The sequence below is a fragment of the Eubalaena glacialis genome, chromosome 2 (assembly GCF_028564815.1).
Source record: "Eubalaena glacialis isolate mEubGla1 chromosome 2, mEubGla1.1.hap2.+ XY, whole genome shotgun sequence".
NCBI lineage: Eukaryota > Metazoa > Chordata > Mammalia > Artiodactyla > Balaenidae > Eubalaena > Eubalaena glacialis.
Window position 1 is genome coordinate 149752981 of NC_083717.1, and position 18463 is coordinate 149771443.

An 18463-nucleotide genomic window follows, 5' to 3' on the forward strand; every position below is an offset into this window, starting at 1 on the left:
GACTGTTTCCAAAGTTGTCCCATTAAACAAGAATGTAAAGAAAAAGGTAAAATCAATTCATTCCTGCCAAATGTACTCTTCAAAAGAGAACCTTTAAAAAGTTGAAATGTTTCTTACAGCATTTCAATAATAATTAATTTGCTTGGAGCTCTAAAATTTATAATCTAAATGAAATAGTTACAATTAAAAAAACTATTCTTACATTCAAAGATAACAAGGACTGGAACATATAATTAAAACAAAATAAGGGACTTCCCTGGTGGTACAGTGGTTAAGCCTCCGTGTTCCCAATGAAGGGGGCCCAGGTTCCATCCCTGGTCAGGGAACTAGATCCCACATGCATGCCAGAACTAAAGAGTTCGCATGCCACAACTAAGGAGCCTGTGTGCCGCAACTAAGACCCAACACAACCAAATAAGTAAATAAATAAATATTTAAAAAACAAAACAAAACAAAAAACAAAATAAGAGTCACTCACCTTCCCACTTTTTGGCTGCCAAGCAAGTCTGCAGATTGATTTTGCATTTATCACATCATTGCATTTTTGCAGCAGTGGCCAACTAATAGCACATGTCTGATTTAAAAAAAAAAAAAAGAAAATGTAAGTCTTGTGACTGAATAATAATCTTTTTAAATAACTAAAAATGAAAAATAAAATGCCAAAAGAAAAAAAAGAAAATTTATTTCCCCTTATGAAAATTCTCCCAAAAAAAGATATGCAGCACTGAATACATTTAATAAGTGGTTTCTTCAAACTGATAGATAGCTCGGAAAAAAGCAACTTAATTCACTTTAACCTAATTATAATATTTGATTTACCTAAGTTACTTTAAGTTTTTCACAGTTATAAAGAGCACAAGTCTTAAATAATTAACTCAAATAGGAGTATTTCCTATGTAGAATAAGCAAACAGTATACTCACTGAATAAACGTACACAAACAAAAAAAAACCCCAATACATTAAAATCTTAAAGTAACTATGAAAATAAACTTGAGAGATCTACTACGAAATGTTAAGGTGTCAAAGTCAATCCTTTTAAATAGTTCAAATGTGAGGGAAGAAACTGTGGCTATGAGCTGAAGCATATCTGTGAGGGATGTTTTTCTCATCAGCCGCATCATTCCTAGAGACGCCAAGCCTTCTCTGATTGCCTCAGGAAGAATTCATTGTTCCCTCTGCCAATCCAGAAAGCATTTTCTTCATACCTCCTTTAAAGCTATTACCAGGCTGGGTCTGAGTAAGTTATGTGACTCTCCAAATCAAGTGTGGCCCATGCCTTACTTTCGTATCCCCAACATCTGGGGACCAACATACGGTAGTTAGCTTATAAATATATAATGATTGAATTTCCCTTTGTGATTGGATACAGAATCAATTAGTCTTCAACATATTTACTTTTGCTTAGATTGTTGGGGAATTTGAGCACAAAACCAGTATTTAATGCTACTCAAAAGAAACAAACTATGAAGAAGAAGAATTATTAATTTGGTCCAATAATATATTATGTAACGCCCAATATATGATGGAAATAGGTAAAAAGTTTTAAATTCAAATTGATGAGCTTACCTGATCTGAAATTTGCCACACCTTGACAGATCCATCACAACTAGCTGATGCCTGCAGGAATAAAACAATAGATTTCTCTATAGTTACAGCCATAATACTATATGGAGACTGGTTCAACTGATAAATTAAAGAGGCTTTTAACAATTGTGTGAAACTTTTTGCTAATTCTCTTACAGTTTTAAACATATTTGTAAAAAATGCAAAAAGAGAGGGAAAAAAATGATTACCACAAAGATGTCCTTAGGGTCAAAGGAAAGACTTAAAACAGGTGCATCGTGTCCTCGAAATGTTTTCTGTTGGCTGCAATCCACCACATCCACAACTTTGACTAGAAAATCACTAAGAACAAGAGTAACGTACATCAATAAATGCCAATACAAAAGGCTCTCAAAAGCTATGACCCAAATATTTCAAAGTAATAAGAGTAAATGCCATAATTTCTTTATAGCAACATGTGAAATTTGGCACCCATATTACCTTTTAGTTTTGGTCTATAAAGATGCTAAATACATAACTCAAGATTTCCCATATGTTAAAATATAAATACTTTTAGAAAGTCACTTCCTTATTTAGATCTTAAGCTTCTATTAGTTGCTAATCTAATTACAGCCACAACCATTTTTAAAAGCGCTATGCCTTTTACTCCAACTCAGCAATTCACCAATTACATTTTTTTCCTATGACAAACAAGCAACAAGAAAAACAACAAAAATCCTGATTGTACAGTCTAGGTTGTATCTAAAATAATTTTTAAAATTTTGTATCCAACTATCATCTTTCCCCAAACTTTTCCAGCATTTACTGAGCAGGCTGTCGGCAAAGCAATATACCTCAATTCACAAAGAAGCACAAGTTTGTCATCAAAAACCTTTACCAGAAAGAAGACTTGAATATAATAATTAAATACAACAACAAAGAAGGAACAGAGTCCTGAAAATGTTACCCTGAATCCAATGAATGAGGCCATTTTGTTCTAATATTATTTCATTTTCTGATATCAAAGAGCTTACCTAGATCCAGCAGCAATTTTTGCACCATCCCCATTAAAGATCACATGGTTTGCATTTGTGGTGAAGCGAGTCAATATACCATCTGGAACTCCTTCAGGAAACGTGTGCACTTGAACAGTATTGTTAGATACTGCAGTGACCAATTTCCCATTCTAAAAGAAAAATGAGAGAAACATTGGCAAAAATTAGTTAATTAATTGGGAGTCTCTCCATAGTTAAAAATCCTGTAAAAAACAAAAAAAAACTTATAAATGCAGTTCATGTCAAGAGAAAAATAATCAATATATAATTTTTCTGAAATGGCTATTAGCGAGAAAAATTTACTTGCTGCCTTTAGAAAACTTAATTCCCTCTTCATCAGCCAAACTTTTAGCCTCTGATTTCTCTTGTACTTCCGTCAAGAAAAATATTTAAATAGTATTTTTGTGGATTCCCAAATGTCATAAGAAGGAGACTCAGAACAAGAAAACATAGCTAATCTCAATGAGGGAAGAGCACAATGGACACTATTAATATTGCCCTGTGTTTCCAGAAAACAATCATTAGATGTCTTTTCAGAGTAGGGTAAAGTCTAAATGTGAATCCATGAATCCATGGCTCCTTTTTTTTTTTTTTTTTTTGGCGTACTGCAGGGCATGCGGAATCTTAGTTCCCCAACCAGGGATCGAACCTGTGCCCCCTGCAGTGGAAGCGCAGTGTTTATTTAGTGTTTTAAAAACACTAAATAAATAGAAAGTTTTAGGATCCGAAAATGATCTGCAAACACCATTGTTCTGCACAGCTTTCAGCTAAGAATCATAAAAGGTCAGGGATCTGCCCTACCACCTTAATTTTATTACTTACCCAAGAGGAATTAAGTCCTGATGGACTAAATCATAGTCTACCAACCTCATACACAATTCGATATAGCATATGGTCAATTTATTAATTTATATTAAATGATAACTACCAAAAGAAACAAACTACTCAAGTTTGTTAATGAACATACTTTACCCTATAGCAATAGGTCTCAGCCGTATTTGCGCACTTAGGACCCTTAGCTTATCTACAGCGTCTGCTCCCTTTCTAATGGGAAAAGAACCTGGTAATACAATGACATGTTACCATATAGCAATATTTGGGGAAATGTATACATCTGTTCAAATAACAGTATAGATGATTCAAATTTGAACTGTGATAAACACCTTCAAGTTCAATTATTGGAAAACTGGTGAAAAATACTGTTTATGCCTACATTGCAACTACTGTATATAATTAAATCCATAATAAACTAAATTCATAATGTTGAAGTTAAGCTAACAATAATTTAAATGTGAAAACCAGAAGAGAATCAACAAAAAGCTATAACCAACTCAATACAACACTGATGCTGCTAAGTGTTCTTTGGCAAAACTGCAGAAACACCATTTATTTGTGTGCATGTACAGAAATTTTGCAACCTTGGCTGTGCTTCACTTCGCAGGCAGATTTCTTAGTAGAATACTGACTAAGCATCCTCAGTTAGCTCTAGTAAAGAATCTTGGTAATTCTTTAACATAACGTTAACTAGCCCTCTATTCATGTGAAAATGTTAAAGTATATAACTGCACTAACTCACCTGGGAGACCTGAATAAAGGCCTTGCTTTGAAGTCATTTTCAAACAAATCTTCTGGGAAATCAAATCACTACCAGTGTACGGTGTCAACTAGTAAAAATTTTTTAAAAAGAAACCATGCAAAGGATCAGAGCTGTGGTCCGGATCTGGTCAGACTATTCTTCTCCCTGGTGGATAGGGAGGAATGGAACCCAGCACAGGATGACTTGGGCCCACTGTGTTCCTTACTATGTCATTTGACTTTCCTCTGAGCTTTGATTTTCCCAAGAATAAAATGGAGATAATTCCACGTACCTCTCCTTACCTTTGTTAAAGACAACGTAAAATACTATGCAAGCGTTAACTATTACTACCTACAAATATGTTGATATATCCCAGTTTCACTATTTTGGAGGGTGATTTTTTTTCTGCTTTGTTCTCAAATAAAGCACCTAATTGTACTTCCCTATACCACTGAATCCATAAAGTACGTATTTATAAGCAATTAGGCTTTAAATGAAATTGTCAACTTTGCATGGCTATTTGGTAACATCATTTCATTGAAGAACTGTAAACTCCATTCCTAAAGCCAAACATTTTAGCACTGAATATGAGCCTTGTAGTCGGTTGAATAGTGGCCCCTAAAAGACATGTCTAAATCCTAAGCCCAGGTACCTGCTACTGTAGCCCTAAGAAACTACCATAAGCCCACTTTCATTTTTTTCTTCTTTAAAGTCTTTTTCGTATACAAAAGCGGTACATACTTATTGTAGAAAAAAAAATATGAAACTGTCCTGAGCAGACAGTGAGTTTCCCTACTCTGAGAAGTAATTTCCATTAACATGTTGGGGTTAAGTCTTTTTAACTTTATTCTATACATATTCAAATTACAAATATTTGTGTACTTAAATCGTTTATTTTAACAAACATAAGACTATTCTATAAGACTGTTATGAAACTCTATTTTTCATTTTTTCAATTAACTGTAAACATCTTTCCAAATGAAGGTATACAGCACTCCCACATTTTTTTAGTGGCTGCATAGTATTACATTATATGACTACCAAAATATATAAAATGTATTCTCTATTCAGGGACACTTCAATTGTTTCTTTTGCTATTATAAACAATGGTTTTACTAATATTCTTGTCCACACAAATGAATGTGTGTACTTCCTTAGGGTAAACAGCCAGAAATGACTGCGTGCATTCTAACTGTGATACATCATATCAATTTATTCCAAAACAAGTTCATCAGTTATACTTCCAGCAACTGTTGTGTGAAAATACTGTGAAACAGAAAATATATATTGGTATCTACCCTCAGTTCCTGGCACAGAGCTCCTAAAACCCTTGAACTGTCCTAAGTGATAAGAGCACCAGGAGCATCTTTTGTTCCAAAATTTGGTCTTTGATTCCTGACACAAAGCTCCCAAATCCCTTGGAACTTTCTGGGTGACAGGAATGTCTTTTGTTCTAATGAGGTGCGTCTTGGTGGGCTCCTGGATAGCTTCAAGATGGTGGCTGGTCACCAGAAAGATCAAGTCATTATCAGAAGCTTGGAACTTTCAGTCCCACACCCCTATCATCCAGGAAGGGGAGAGGGGCTGGAAATGAAGTTAATAATCAGTCATGCCCATGTGATGAGCCTCCATAAAAATCCCAATAACATGGGGTTCAAGGAGCTTCCAGGTTGGTGGTGCACCCCAACTCCACATCTCCATTCTCCAGACCTCACCCCATGTTCTCTTCATCTGGCTGTTCATCTGTATCCTTTATTATGTAATAAACTGGTAAACGTATTTCCCTGATTTCTGTGAGCTGTTCTAGCAAATGATCTTATCCAAGGAGGGGGTCATGGAAATCCGCATTTGCAGCCAAGCTGAACAGAAGTTGTAGGTAATCTGGGGACCTAATACTTGCGACTGGTGTCTGAAGTGGGGGATAGTCTCGTGGGACTGAGACCTTAACCCATGAGGTCTGAGCTAACTCCAGTTAATGTCAAAATTGAACTGAACTGTAGGACACCCAGTATTGCAAAGAACTTATTGATACGGGGAAAAACCCATATATCTGGTGTCAGAAGTGCTGTGAGCATGGTAGTGTGAGAGTAAAGGAGAAACACAGGAGAAGAGTTGTTTTTCCTTTATAAATACTTCTCCAAGCCCTCACTAATACTGGGATCAGGAATATTTTTCATCCTTGTCAATCTTACAGGAAAAAAAATCCAATTGTTTAATTTGCATTTCGTTGCTCATTAGTGAGATTTAGCTCATATTTAATGTACATTAGTCATTTATATTTTTTCTCCTGCGAATATGTTTTCCATTATACATGACAATTTAAAAAAAAGTATCTAAAGACCATCTCATCTACCTTAATGAGTCTGGGTTTGAAAAAAATATGAATTCTGTAGAAAGATTTTTTTTTTCCTATCCAAATACAATACACTCAACTTAAAATTCATCACAAATAAAAAGGTTAGATACTTAGTTTGCAAAGTCCTTCTGAAAACATATCTCCATTCTCCAAGTAACCTACATCTCATTCCTATATTTACATTACATAAAACATTAGAAATGTGAAATAAGTATATATCTTGAAAAAGTTAATGAAACAGTCCTTTTTTCCAGTACAATTCCTCAAGTTATCTGAATTAGTGAGCTAAAAATTTGAAACTGCACTGAGTTTTCTTTCAAAGAAAAAAAAAGATACATTTAAATCTCTTAAAAGATAAAGTATAATTTCCTGCATATATTTTAACTGGCTCATCATTACTATCCATTAATCACCTTTAATAAACCATTCAGATTTTACCTGTAAAAGTTTTGGGCAAATTATGGCATTATTACACATTTTTAAATATTATTATTTCATAAGAGAAACGAAAAAGTTTATCTGTATTCAAAACTTCTATAAAAATATTTTTCATCCAAGTATAAAACATCACATGGCAGTATCATTTCATATCAGTTGCTGTAATTGTTTTAATACCTTTAAAGCACATGAATATGCTTTTTCTCCAACATTAATGGACTTAGGATCATCATCATCCAAGTCTTCCCAAATCCTCACATCACCATCACTTCCACAAGTTACAATACAACTGTGAAGAAAACACACTCGTTATAAAGTCACCCAGTTTTAGGTTTATTAATTTTTTTGGAATGCTACTTTATCTCTTTTCTAATAAAATCAAGGTATTAGCCAATATGTTTCCTCATTTTTCATACATAAACCTCAATAACAAGGACTGTTAACCTCCTATTCTGTAAAATGAAAGGTAAGTTTATGCTTTCTACAGTTTCTCCTTGGCATAAAATTCCTTATATATCTGTAACAATGTAAGAAAAATGAATGTAATCTCTGTAACAACAGGGACCAGGTCTACTTTGCTTACCATTGTGTCTCTAGCACAAAGTAGTCTCTGACAAATAGAAGCTTTGATAAATGTCAAATATTGAATGAATAAATGGATGAATGGAAGAGCTCAATTAATCAAAGCTGATTATTCAAATGGCTATCTGTCAACTCCCAAATCTTGTTTTCTGAGTGCTTTTCTTCATTCGGTATGTGTCCTCTGGGCACATACAAAAGCAAATAAAATACAAAAATAAAATGGTAAATGGTGGAGTCTCGATGTGCAACTGATCCCAGGTTAAGATGGAGCAGGGAGCCAAGGGCCTAAGCCAGTGGCATGTGGCTCTGCACCAGTTCACAGAGACCCGCCCACAGCATTCCCACTCAGGATACTGAGAAGTCAATGTCCATCTTGGACGTGTCTTCATCTCCCGGAAGCAGTGGAGTGCACACCTCTTGGAACCATGGCCCATCAGGCATTCAACATGTTCCTCAGTGCACAGAGCTGGGGAGGATCGCCTTGGGCTCTGCTGAGGCACCCAGGCAGAATGCCAGTGAAATGGGGCCACACTTCAGTATGTCGCTGCCTGACCACAGTGTGAGCTACTGCCCTCAAGTGACTTTCACTCCTTCCCAGATGATTTACACTCAGGGAATGTCTCCTTCCCAGCCAGGAATGATGATTTTCAAGGGGCCCCAGGTGATGCCCTTAGGAGAGCCCAGGATTCCAGGGGTGGCCCCAACCTTTGGTGGAAATCTAAGGATGCCCCCCAGGGGGCCGCCAGTCTCACCTGCCAGTGGAATCCCAATGATGTCCCACATCAGAATGTGAACAATGCCTTATTCTGGCCTCCCAACAGTAACTTCTAACAGAGGCCCTTTGACACCTAAAACATTATTGGATCCAACCATGCCTTCCACTGAGGCCCCGGCAATGCTCCCCTCTTTGGATCAGATGTTGCCTCCTAGAAACCCCACAACTTTGGGATGCCCCCAGCTGTATCCCCATTATTGCTGGCTTTGGAATCCCAGGGCTCTTTTGTGAGCCAGCCAGTCTCCCAGGAAGACCCCTTCCTACCTAAGCAGCCCTTACCTGCTCCACGGAGAGCGGAGCAGTACTCTGGGGCCCAAGAAAGGGCTACCAGGAGGAGATCCCCAGTTTCAAGGCCTTACCGCTGAGACTATGAGAACTGTGAAAAAGCTTATACTAAGCACTCCCACCTCGTGAGTCACCAACGCAAACACACAGGTGAAAGGCCCTATAAATGCATGTGGGAAGACTGTACTTGGTCCTTCTTCCGTTCCAGTGGACTTAGAAGACATACTCGGATACACACCAAATACCGACCACATAAATGTGACCAGTGCAGCCGACAATTTATGAGATCTGACCATCTCAGGCAACACCAAAGGACTCATATGTGGGTGCCAACATCCCAAGACCCTCCGGCTGACAGTGGACATATGGCTGGTCCTCCTCCTGCTCCTGGTTTTTAGGTCAATCTGCTCTTCCCCTCATTTTGGCTTCTCTGCCCAGATCCTGTCTGCCTCTGACCAGCTAGTCTCTTTGATAGGTGTAGGCTTTGATGAAGACAGAAAGATTATGAGACAGTGTGGAAGCCCATATGAGCTCTGGACCTAGCCGGGGCCCCTCAAAAACTGTCTTGGATGTCCTCACATCTCTGGGGCCACCTACTTTTGTGCCAAGTTCAGCCACATGGGAAGATGGAGCAAAGTAGATTGGAGCTTTATAAAAAGCTCTTTATCTTATGTCACTCCCAGCTTGAAACCCTTTAGCCACTCTCCTTTGCCTGCTACATAAAATCCAAGTCCCTTATCTTGGTCTTTGACAGTTTCCAGAGACAGACTATGTTCAAATCCTGAATTTACCACTTACTAGCCATGTGACTTTGGGAAAGGTCTTTGATCATTATGCCAGGTTCCCTCTTCTGGTAAAAGAATAACAGTACTGGACTGTTGTGAACACATCTTATGTACAAAATCAGATTCTCTCCGGCACTCACCAGCCTCATGCCCAGAGTTTGTCTCCTCCCATCATTTCCAGACTTGGATGGAATGCCCCCACAGGACATGGGATCTGGCACCTCAAGTAGCCACTAGCAACCCAGGAATGTGGAAGAGTTAGTGCTCCCGGGGTAACATTTGACTAATGGGAGATGGGAGAAATCCAGGCTGATAAATTCCCTCTTCTTCCCTCCCTTCCCTGAACTGGTGCAAGACACCATTTCTCCCAATGGGGAGACCTCCCAAGTAGCCAGTGGACACACCTCTGTGCCTCTTCCAGGCTTGTCATGAAGCAGACTCAACCTATCACCTGGCATTGCCTCCCATTCTTCCTTGCGTCGAGTCCCTTTTCTCACTCTCAATGCTCTGTATTTGCATCACCCAAATAAAACACTGGTACTTAAAAAAGAAAAAAAAGGTAAACGGTGGGACTTCCCTGATGGTCCAGTGGGTAAGACTCCACGCTCCCAATGCAGGGGCCCCAGGTTCGATCCCTGGTCAGGGAACTAGATCCCGCATGCATACCACAACTAAAGAGTTTGCATGCTGCAACTAAGAAACCCGCAGGCCACAACTAAGAGCTCACATGCCACAACAAAGGTCCTGCGTGAAGACCTGGTGCAGCCTAAATAAATAAATAATAATTTAAAAGGTAAATGGCAAAGAGAAGCCATATAAAAAACTATGGATGTTCAGAAGACAAAACTTAATTCCCACTTGGAAAATCAGAAGGGTTCATAAGCAAAGTATTTACATTGGGAAATTAAAGGACAGGTAGGATTGGATATGCTGAGATTGGTGAAAAGGACAGTTCCAAACAGACAAAACTACATGAACCAAAATATGAACTTAGCAAAGCATAGGGGAGTTTACATGGAGCAGGCAGGCCAGGAAATTGAGGGGAAAAAAAGTAGATTGGGGTCATCCTATTTAAGATGACCTTAAGGCCAGAGTAAGGAGCTTGGTCTCGGTTCTGTAAGAAATAAATAAGAGGACTATAAGTCTCAGTTTGCCCAGGACATTCCTGATTTATGCATCCAGCTGGTTTGGCATTCGTCCTGATTTTTCACTTTAAAACACATTAGTATTAGTTGCATCAAAATTGGTGAGTTTGACAGACTTCTTTGCACTTCCAGCTTCTGCCATGATCTTGTTTGGCAGTATAACATGTGCAATGAATAGTGTTCTCACCTCAACATGTAGGTAAATCTGAAAGACAACCAGTGATAACCCATCTCTCCCTTTCCAACCCTTTCTTGATGTAACATAACACCTCCTTTCAAGGACAATAGGTGTTAACTGATAAAAAACTGGAGTCAGACATGAGCCCTTAGAAAGAACAATTTCTTTCCATCTCCAGTGGTGATGGGAGGAGCATTTCATATCCCCGTCCCTACTGGCTATTTGGTGTATCAGCTAGGTGCACCGAGGGAGATGTTACAGGTGCCAGTTGGAGACGCCAGTGGGAAATTACAATGAAATAATAGCGGAATTAATGAGAAATATATGGAAGAAATAGAGTTAAGCAGTCCTTTGAAGGTCTTTTGGAGTAGTCTGAACATTCTTCCTACAATGTTTTGTCATTTACTGTAGGAATAAAAGTAACTACATATTAATTTTATTGTTGGCTATGCTTTTAAAATTTTGCAAAAAAACAAAACAAAACCCTTTCAGTAATGAGATGGAAAAAATACATCAAGTACATGTTTAATAAAAAATTAAACACTAAATTTCTGCTTCTCAAAAAGTTCATAATGAAAGTATAAGTTGAACTAAATGTTAGTTGACATTTACCATGAGGGGATGTGGTAATAACACCAACCACAACAAAGTCAGTAGACACAGAACTCCTGAAGAAGCATCAGCATCTACTTCATAACTTAGTAGTTACCTCAAGACTGCCTGAAAACGTTGCTTCTGAAGTAGCACAAAGTGAGTCTGCATCTTGTCAAGCATGACTTTTCCTAAGAATTCAGTGCTATTCAACAAAACTTTCTGAGATAATGGAAATGGTCGACATCTGGCTACTGAGCAATTAAAATGTGGCTAGTGTGACTGAGGAACTGATTTTTTAATTCAGCTAATTTTAATTAATTTAAACCTAAATAGCCACATGTGGCTAGTAGCTACTGTATTGGTCAGAGCAGTGTTAAAACAAATGACAGTTGTTTAAATTAATTTTGTTCATATTTCATTCTAAGTTTTCTAGTGCAAGTATGAAAAGTAAAGTAATAGCTATCAATATGTTGTCTCCCCTAGTAAAAAACTTTCCACACAGTTAAATGATACTGGTTTTATATCAATGTTATCAGAGGTTTTAAAAAGAAAATCAGTCAGATAGCCTATAATGGTGTGGTTTTCCCTTCAGTTCATGGAAATAAAGTAAAGCTTCTGGAAGTTCATTCCATAGAAACTGAAATATCTGACATTACTGGGGGTTCTGTCTAACTTCATTTGAAAAGTTCAGTGCTAAACATAAAATTCTTAATTTTTATAGTAATAATACATATTTTGCTAAAGTACAGCACTGTAGTAAAAACAATATTCTTACTAAATTAAGAAATCTATGTCCTACTGTATAGCACAGGGAACTATATTCAATGTCCTGTGATAAACCATAATGGAAAAGAATATAAAAAAAAAAGAATGTCGATACATGTATAACTGAGTCACTCTGCTATACAGCACGGACTGGCACAACATTGTAAATCAGCTACACTTCAGTTAAAAAAAAAGAAATCTATGGAACACCAATGTACTTGGAATTGGAATTATAATTCATAACTGTGCCCAATGAATTGTGATAATGTACCAATCAAAAGAGAAGCCACAGTTGTCAAATTCTTAAATAATTTTATTTATACCCAGAATAACTGAATGAAATTTTTGTAACAAACTGATGTTAAATACACAAAAATACTTCAACACTGAAGACGATACTTTCTCTGCTGCCTATCATCCGTTAGATTTTTTAAATATTTGAGTCTGAAGAGTGACCCTATAAAACCTGTCTTATAATGATGGTATTATTATTATTGGAAGCAAGTTCTCTAAATCTTAGTTTCATTTTGTTCAAAATCAGTTAGAAATCTTTAATCAAAGTATTCAACTTAAGCCTTTGAAGCTTTTAGTGAAATGCAATTAACGATAACAGAGCTTATACAGAGGAGACACTGAAATTTAATCTCTACAGAAGCAAATGAGAATTGAACAAGTTGTATACTAAAACGTGAAATGGTGAATGATTTAATTTTGAAATTCTGTGATTGCTCTTTGGAATATCTTGACTTTTGGGAAGAATCTTTCGATAGACCTCCTCTTTTTAATTATAGAAATTTATGTTCTGTGCCAAAATGAAATGAAGTAGGCTTAAAATTTGTGAAACATTCAAGGGAATCATGAGTAGAGAGATCTTACTTGATGAATTCTGTGTTTAAAAATATTGTAGGCCTTATTATCGAAAAAGGGTATTCTAAAAGCAGGTGAAAAGACAGAACCTGTAAAAATACTGAAGGTGAAATACTTATCCATTTCAGGTAAGGCAAATTTTTAAAAATTGAGACTCTTCCATTTAGTAGAATTTGCTCTAAGCTTAGCAGGTATTGAGAACCTAAAAAGTGTTTTCTCATTGAAAAATATTATGATATAAAGAAAAGAATTAACTGAAGGTCTCACTTCAAATTTATTAACCATAAAATGCAACTCTGAAGAAGACTGCAGCCAGTTTTATAAGAAAAATAAATATGAGTATAGTGAAAAAAACATTTTTCAGAAAAATATCAGCTACATCATGTTAGACAGACTAAAAAAATTGATTAAAGTACATGAATACATGCCAAGAATGACTATTTCACTTATGTTAATGTTTAGATTGTACATTCAATGTAAAGAAAATTTTTTTAATATTTTAATGTCAAATTTTTTTTAGGAAAAATTGTTTTGAAATAGTTTTTGAATAGAAATATGTTACAGACCTACCAAAACAGAATAATTTGCCAATCAAAAAATAATTTTAAAAAAACTGTACTTTTAATTATTTTGAAATCCTTCTCCCCATTCTCAAAGGTGTGCTGGTTTAGGTGATAAATTAAGAAATCCACTGTAAGTTTCAGAGCAAAGGGCTAATTTTTTTTTTTTAATTTTTTTTGATGTGGACCAGTTCTAAAGTCTTTATTGAGTTTGTTACAATATTGCTTATGTTTTATGTTTTGGTTTTTTGGTCTGCAGGCATGTGGGATCTTAGCTCCCCGGCCAGGGATTGAACCCACACCCCCTGTCTTGGAAGGTGAAGTCTTAACCACTGGACCACCAGGGAAGTCCCAGCAAAGGACTAATTCTATCATGCCTTTATCCTCTTTATGACATAACTCTAAGAAGCCAATGATTACCAAGGCATTTCTATCTGGATCCTCCATCCTCCCACAGCAATGTTCTTTCCCTAATCTGACCACCCCTCCCTAACCCTTCCACTGGGCCTCACGAGATTCATCGTCAGGCACGAGCAAAATCAGCTTTTTTCTGAACATTCCTCTGAGGACACCATTTTCTCTTCAGCCCTCTTAAGTGGTGGCTGATTTCTTTTCTACATCCCTCTGGGATCTGGAGGTGGGCCTTTCCTGCACTTCATTACCACTTCCATTCTATTGTCACACCCTACTCTCTCTTTAAAAAAAAAGGCCTGAAACTGTCATCAGACCAGCTACAAATTCCTCAAGAGAAATCCCCCTTGTTCCCTAAAGATTTTTGGCACAAGGCTCATTGTTATTCCTTCTCTAACAACACTATTCCTATCATAATTCTTAGTATTTTCAATAACCATGTAGATGAAACCTTCTGACACTCGATCTTGTCCTCCACTCCATCTCAGACTCCCATGGTTACAGCCTAGATTTTGTCTTTACCAACATTGCAACTGCTTCATAATCTCAACTTCAAGCATCCTAATCACTTATCGTTTCATCTTATACCCTTAATATCCTAACTCCACAATTTTTAAATTCTATTAGGATCTACAATCTATGGAAACTACCTTTCACTGTTTCTCACTCCCTCAAATTCTCACATCCCTCCTAATCTGGTTTAGATTCCATAGTCTGTCATTAAAATCACTCCTTTGCATTACTCTCAAATCCCTTGCCCTTCTTTCACTTTGTCATACTTACCCGGAAAAACCCGAACCCTGGTTAAATCCAACTCTCTGCCTATTAATAAATTTGCACTTACAGAGCTAAATAGGGCTGGAGAAAACACATAACCAGGTTGTTTGATCTCACTTTAAATTCATGATCACTAATTTGAACTAGGTCTTTAGTCCTGCCCTGCAATCCAATTACATTTTCCTAGTCCATTCAACTTTCCCTCTCTACTAACCATCTATCTCATATCTACTTCTCTTTCTTCAAACCTCTACCTCCTGTCCACTCTCGACTAATGACTTTACTTCCTATTTCACTCAGAATACAGAAGCAATCTATAGACATTATTTACATGTTCTCCCTATTCCTCCTAGGTGTTCCTTCCCTCTACTTATAAAATTGACCATGTTCCTATCTTTGGCCAATCTTTCCTGCTTTTCACTGTATTGTAGCTCCTCTCATCTACTCAAAGACACCACTCCAGCAATTCTCCCTCTTTCTACTCTAACAACAGCTTATCATCCCTCTCTGTTGGATCATCTCCACTCACATATATGCTGTAATCTCTCTCACCTTAAAACAAAAATCACCTTTCCTGACTCCACATTCCTATCCGACTACCCTCATTCTTTGAGTGTCATCCTCATAAAACTCCAATTCCTCCCTTTCCATTCTCCTGAATCCACTGCAACAAAGCTTTTATTAACACTGTTAAAAAAAAAAAAAAAATAAGCTCAAGCTCATCCATAGCCTCCATATCACTACAGGCAGCATTTGCCATAGTTTATTATTTCCTTCTCCTTAAAATACTTTATATTTGGCTTACTGATACCATTCTTGTGTCTTGGTTTTCTACTTTTCTAGCCATCCCTTCTTATTCTCTTTAGCTGGATCCTCCTTCTCTTACTTAATCTCTAAATATTCTGGAGTACCCAGGGTTTAGCCCTCGAACCTTTTTTAAAAAATACATTCACTCCCTCCCTAGGTGGTTTCATCCAAGTTCACAGCATTAAATATCACTTGTATATTGACAACTCCCCCATTTAGATTTTCAGCCAGTACCTCAATCCTGAATTCCAGGAGGTATCAGCTGAAGATGTAGATTTCTATCTTCTAACTCAAGTTTCTTCTCTGATCTTTTGACCCATTTATCTAACTGTCTACATCTCTACTTGTATTTCTCAAAGAAATCTTACACTAACTAGGTTCAAATGCAAACTCATAATCTCCACCCCCTGTTCTACCTCTGAAATATGCTCCTCTCCAAATGTTTCAGGTTATCTCCTAATGGCCAATTACTTCCCCAAACATCCAGAAACGCAGATGTTATGCCAGAAACCTCCCTCTTCTTCATCTTTAATATCTGATCCATTCTACTGATTTCACCTTTTAAATATTTCCTGAATATATCCTCTTTCTCCATACCCATGTCTACTCTAGTCCAAGCTTCCATCACACTCAACCGGACTAATACAGATACCTCCTAATAGTCTCTTTGCATCCATTCCTGCTCCTTTTCCAATTCATTCTCTATGTATCTTTTCAAAAACAAGACTGATCACGTCTCTCTGCTTCAAATCTTTAATACCTTCTTACTGCTTTTAGGATTAAAAACAGGATTCCTTAATAAAGCCAAGAAGGCCTTGGATAGGATGCCCACTCCCTACCTTCACAAATTTCTCTCTCACCAATCTTTGCATCACTCTCTACACTTTAGCATGGCTAGCTTTCTTTCAGTCCTTTGAGAATATCATGATCCCTAACCCCACTAGAACTTTGCAGAGTGTTCCCTCTGCCTGGAATACCAACATCACCACCCCACTGCCACCATCACCCATCTCTTTATACTTCTTAATGTCTAACTCAATCTTCAGATCTCATCTGAAGAAACACTTCCTCAGAGACGCCTTCCCTGCCTTCTCAAATTAGACCAACTTCCCCTCATATATGCTTATCACTGCATGTATCACTTAATATTTCTAAGTGTAATTCTAAATGTACATTTATTTTTGCGATTAATCTGTACTCCCTGTCTGTCAATCTACAAAGACCTTAAGGTCAATAAGGGAAAAGACTGTGCTTTGTTTGCGCTATTGTATCTCTAGCCCCAGTGGAGTAGACATGCAAATATTTGTTCAATGAATGAATCAATATAGGAGTGACAGCAGAAGCCATACAACTGGACAGTCCTGCATAGGAATGGGATTTAGAAAGACAAAAGGGATGATGGAAAAAATATTCACATATTGAGGTATGAGGAAATCACTGTGGCTTATACATGATTTAACTTAAATTTTATGCTAACTAGATGAGCCTGTCTTATGGCCTGTCAAACATACACCACACACTTGCTTTAACCATAAAAGAAAAGAATACACTTAAAAATCAAAAAGGAGTAACTACAGTTCAGGCATTCAATATGGAGCTGGGTGGCCATTGGATACGGTTTTAGACACGTTCCTGCATTACTGAGAACTTGAATTTTCTGAACTGTATCATACTCAAGGATATCATCAGCCGTTCTCAAAACAATATCTGAGTGCAGCTGCCAGCTACAACCTTATGGTCTCAAGGTCTCCCCTTACAACTAGGCATCATATTGGACCCTAATCCTTACTTAACAAGCACCCTTACTTCTTGCAACTCCAATTATAATTCTCACAAACAACTTATGTAATTTTGCAGTCTGTGCTGTTATAAGCCTCCCCCATTTTGTAGTCCGACAGAATGCAATTCAAGTGCTTCTTTAATCTGTGTCTCCTGGGCTATAGTCCTCAGTTTGGCTCAAATAAAACTCTTTTCTGTTCCTCGCACAGATTGTTTATTGATTATACCCCTCCACAGGGGCTAGAATAACCCTGAGAAAATATCACCATTTAGGAATCAAGCAGAGGAAATAAATTAGAAAAAAAGCCGTCAGAAAGTTAAAAACAATTTAAAAAAGGAAAGAGCATCACAAAAGGCAAGGGAGGATAAAATACCGAAAAGTTAGAATGGGCCACTAAATTTGACAAGCAGGCAGCTACCGTTCGGACAAAATAACTGATAATGTGAGATGCAGAAAGGAAGTGAACAAAGGGGAAATGTAGGGGAAAGCTCATATCATTCCAACTCCTCTGGAAGTAAGATTTCACACTCGTTGCCTTTCTTGATATACTAAAACTGCCATGCTGGTCCGAATTAAGCAGTAAATCTAAGAACATTTATGTGCCGTTTTAGATATCAACCTTTTTTCTATCTGGACGAGTAATTTTAGGCAGAACTGCTTACATGACATACAAGAATAACTGTGCTAATGTTCACACCTGAAACGTTCTTTTTGTTTCTCAAAGTACCTTACCTCCCAGAATCATCAAAACAGACATCTGTGTGTCCCTCTGTGTGCCCATATCTCATCGGCTTCTGTGTAGCAGGCATTTTTTCCTTTACCTATCTGAAAATGTTTTATAAAAGTTAGTATTATTTTAAAGGACAGGAAAGCCGGGGGCTGAACAGGAAGAAGGGAGGTTAGTCTCCTGCGGGACACGCCCTCGGCAGCCCCTTTTCCCCCACCCGAGGGGCACAAACAGGGAATAGGGATGGGTCTGTCCGACACTAAGCCGGGAAGAGGACACACTTCTCTTCGTTGGGCCGCACGCACGCGGGCAGCGGGAGGGAGCACTCACCGAAGCTCCGCGACTGAGGAAAGGCGACGAGGAGCAGCACTCGTGGGGTAGCAGCACCAATGCAGGGCGCTTCCCGCGCTCGGCGTGCTCCTACACTGCGCCTGCGCCGGCCCGCCCACGCCCGGCG

At 37.7% G+C, this 18463-nt stretch overlaps 1 protein-coding gene, 1 non-coding gene and 1 pseudogene across 2 annotated transcripts in view; 2 read left to right on the forward strand and 1 right to left on the reverse strand.

Moving 5' to 3' along the window:
• The window catches only part of WDHD1 (WD repeat and HMG-box DNA binding protein 1), a 63111-nt gene extending 44715 nt beyond the window's left edge, over window positions 1-18396 (reverse strand). Inside the window, exons 1-7 of the mRNA XM_061182586.1 lie at window positions 18337-18396; window positions 18012-18104; window positions 7146-7257; window positions 2578-2729; window positions 1795-1906; window positions 1568-1618; window positions 479-574 (exon numbers count right to left, since the gene is read on the reverse strand). Of these exons, the coding sequence (XP_061038569.1) occupies window positions 479-574; window positions 1568-1618; window positions 1795-1906; window positions 2578-2729; window positions 7146-7257; window positions 18012-18088 (600 nt within the window). The 5' untranslated portion in view covers window positions 18089-18104; window positions 18337-18396. The remainder of the gene's footprint in view (window positions 1-478; window positions 575-1567; window positions 1619-1794; window positions 1907-2577; window positions 2730-7145; window positions 7258-18011; window positions 18105-18336) is intronic.
• Window positions 7815-9008, forward strand: LOC133085779 (Krueppel-like factor 17; annotated as a pseudogene).
• TRNAW-CCA (transfer RNA tryptophan (anticodon CCA)) lies at window positions 9970-10042 on the forward strand. Its single transcript has one exon. It is a non-coding gene; the product is annotated as a tRNA-Trp (tRNA).
• Window positions 18397-18463: the final 67 nt, after the last annotated feature.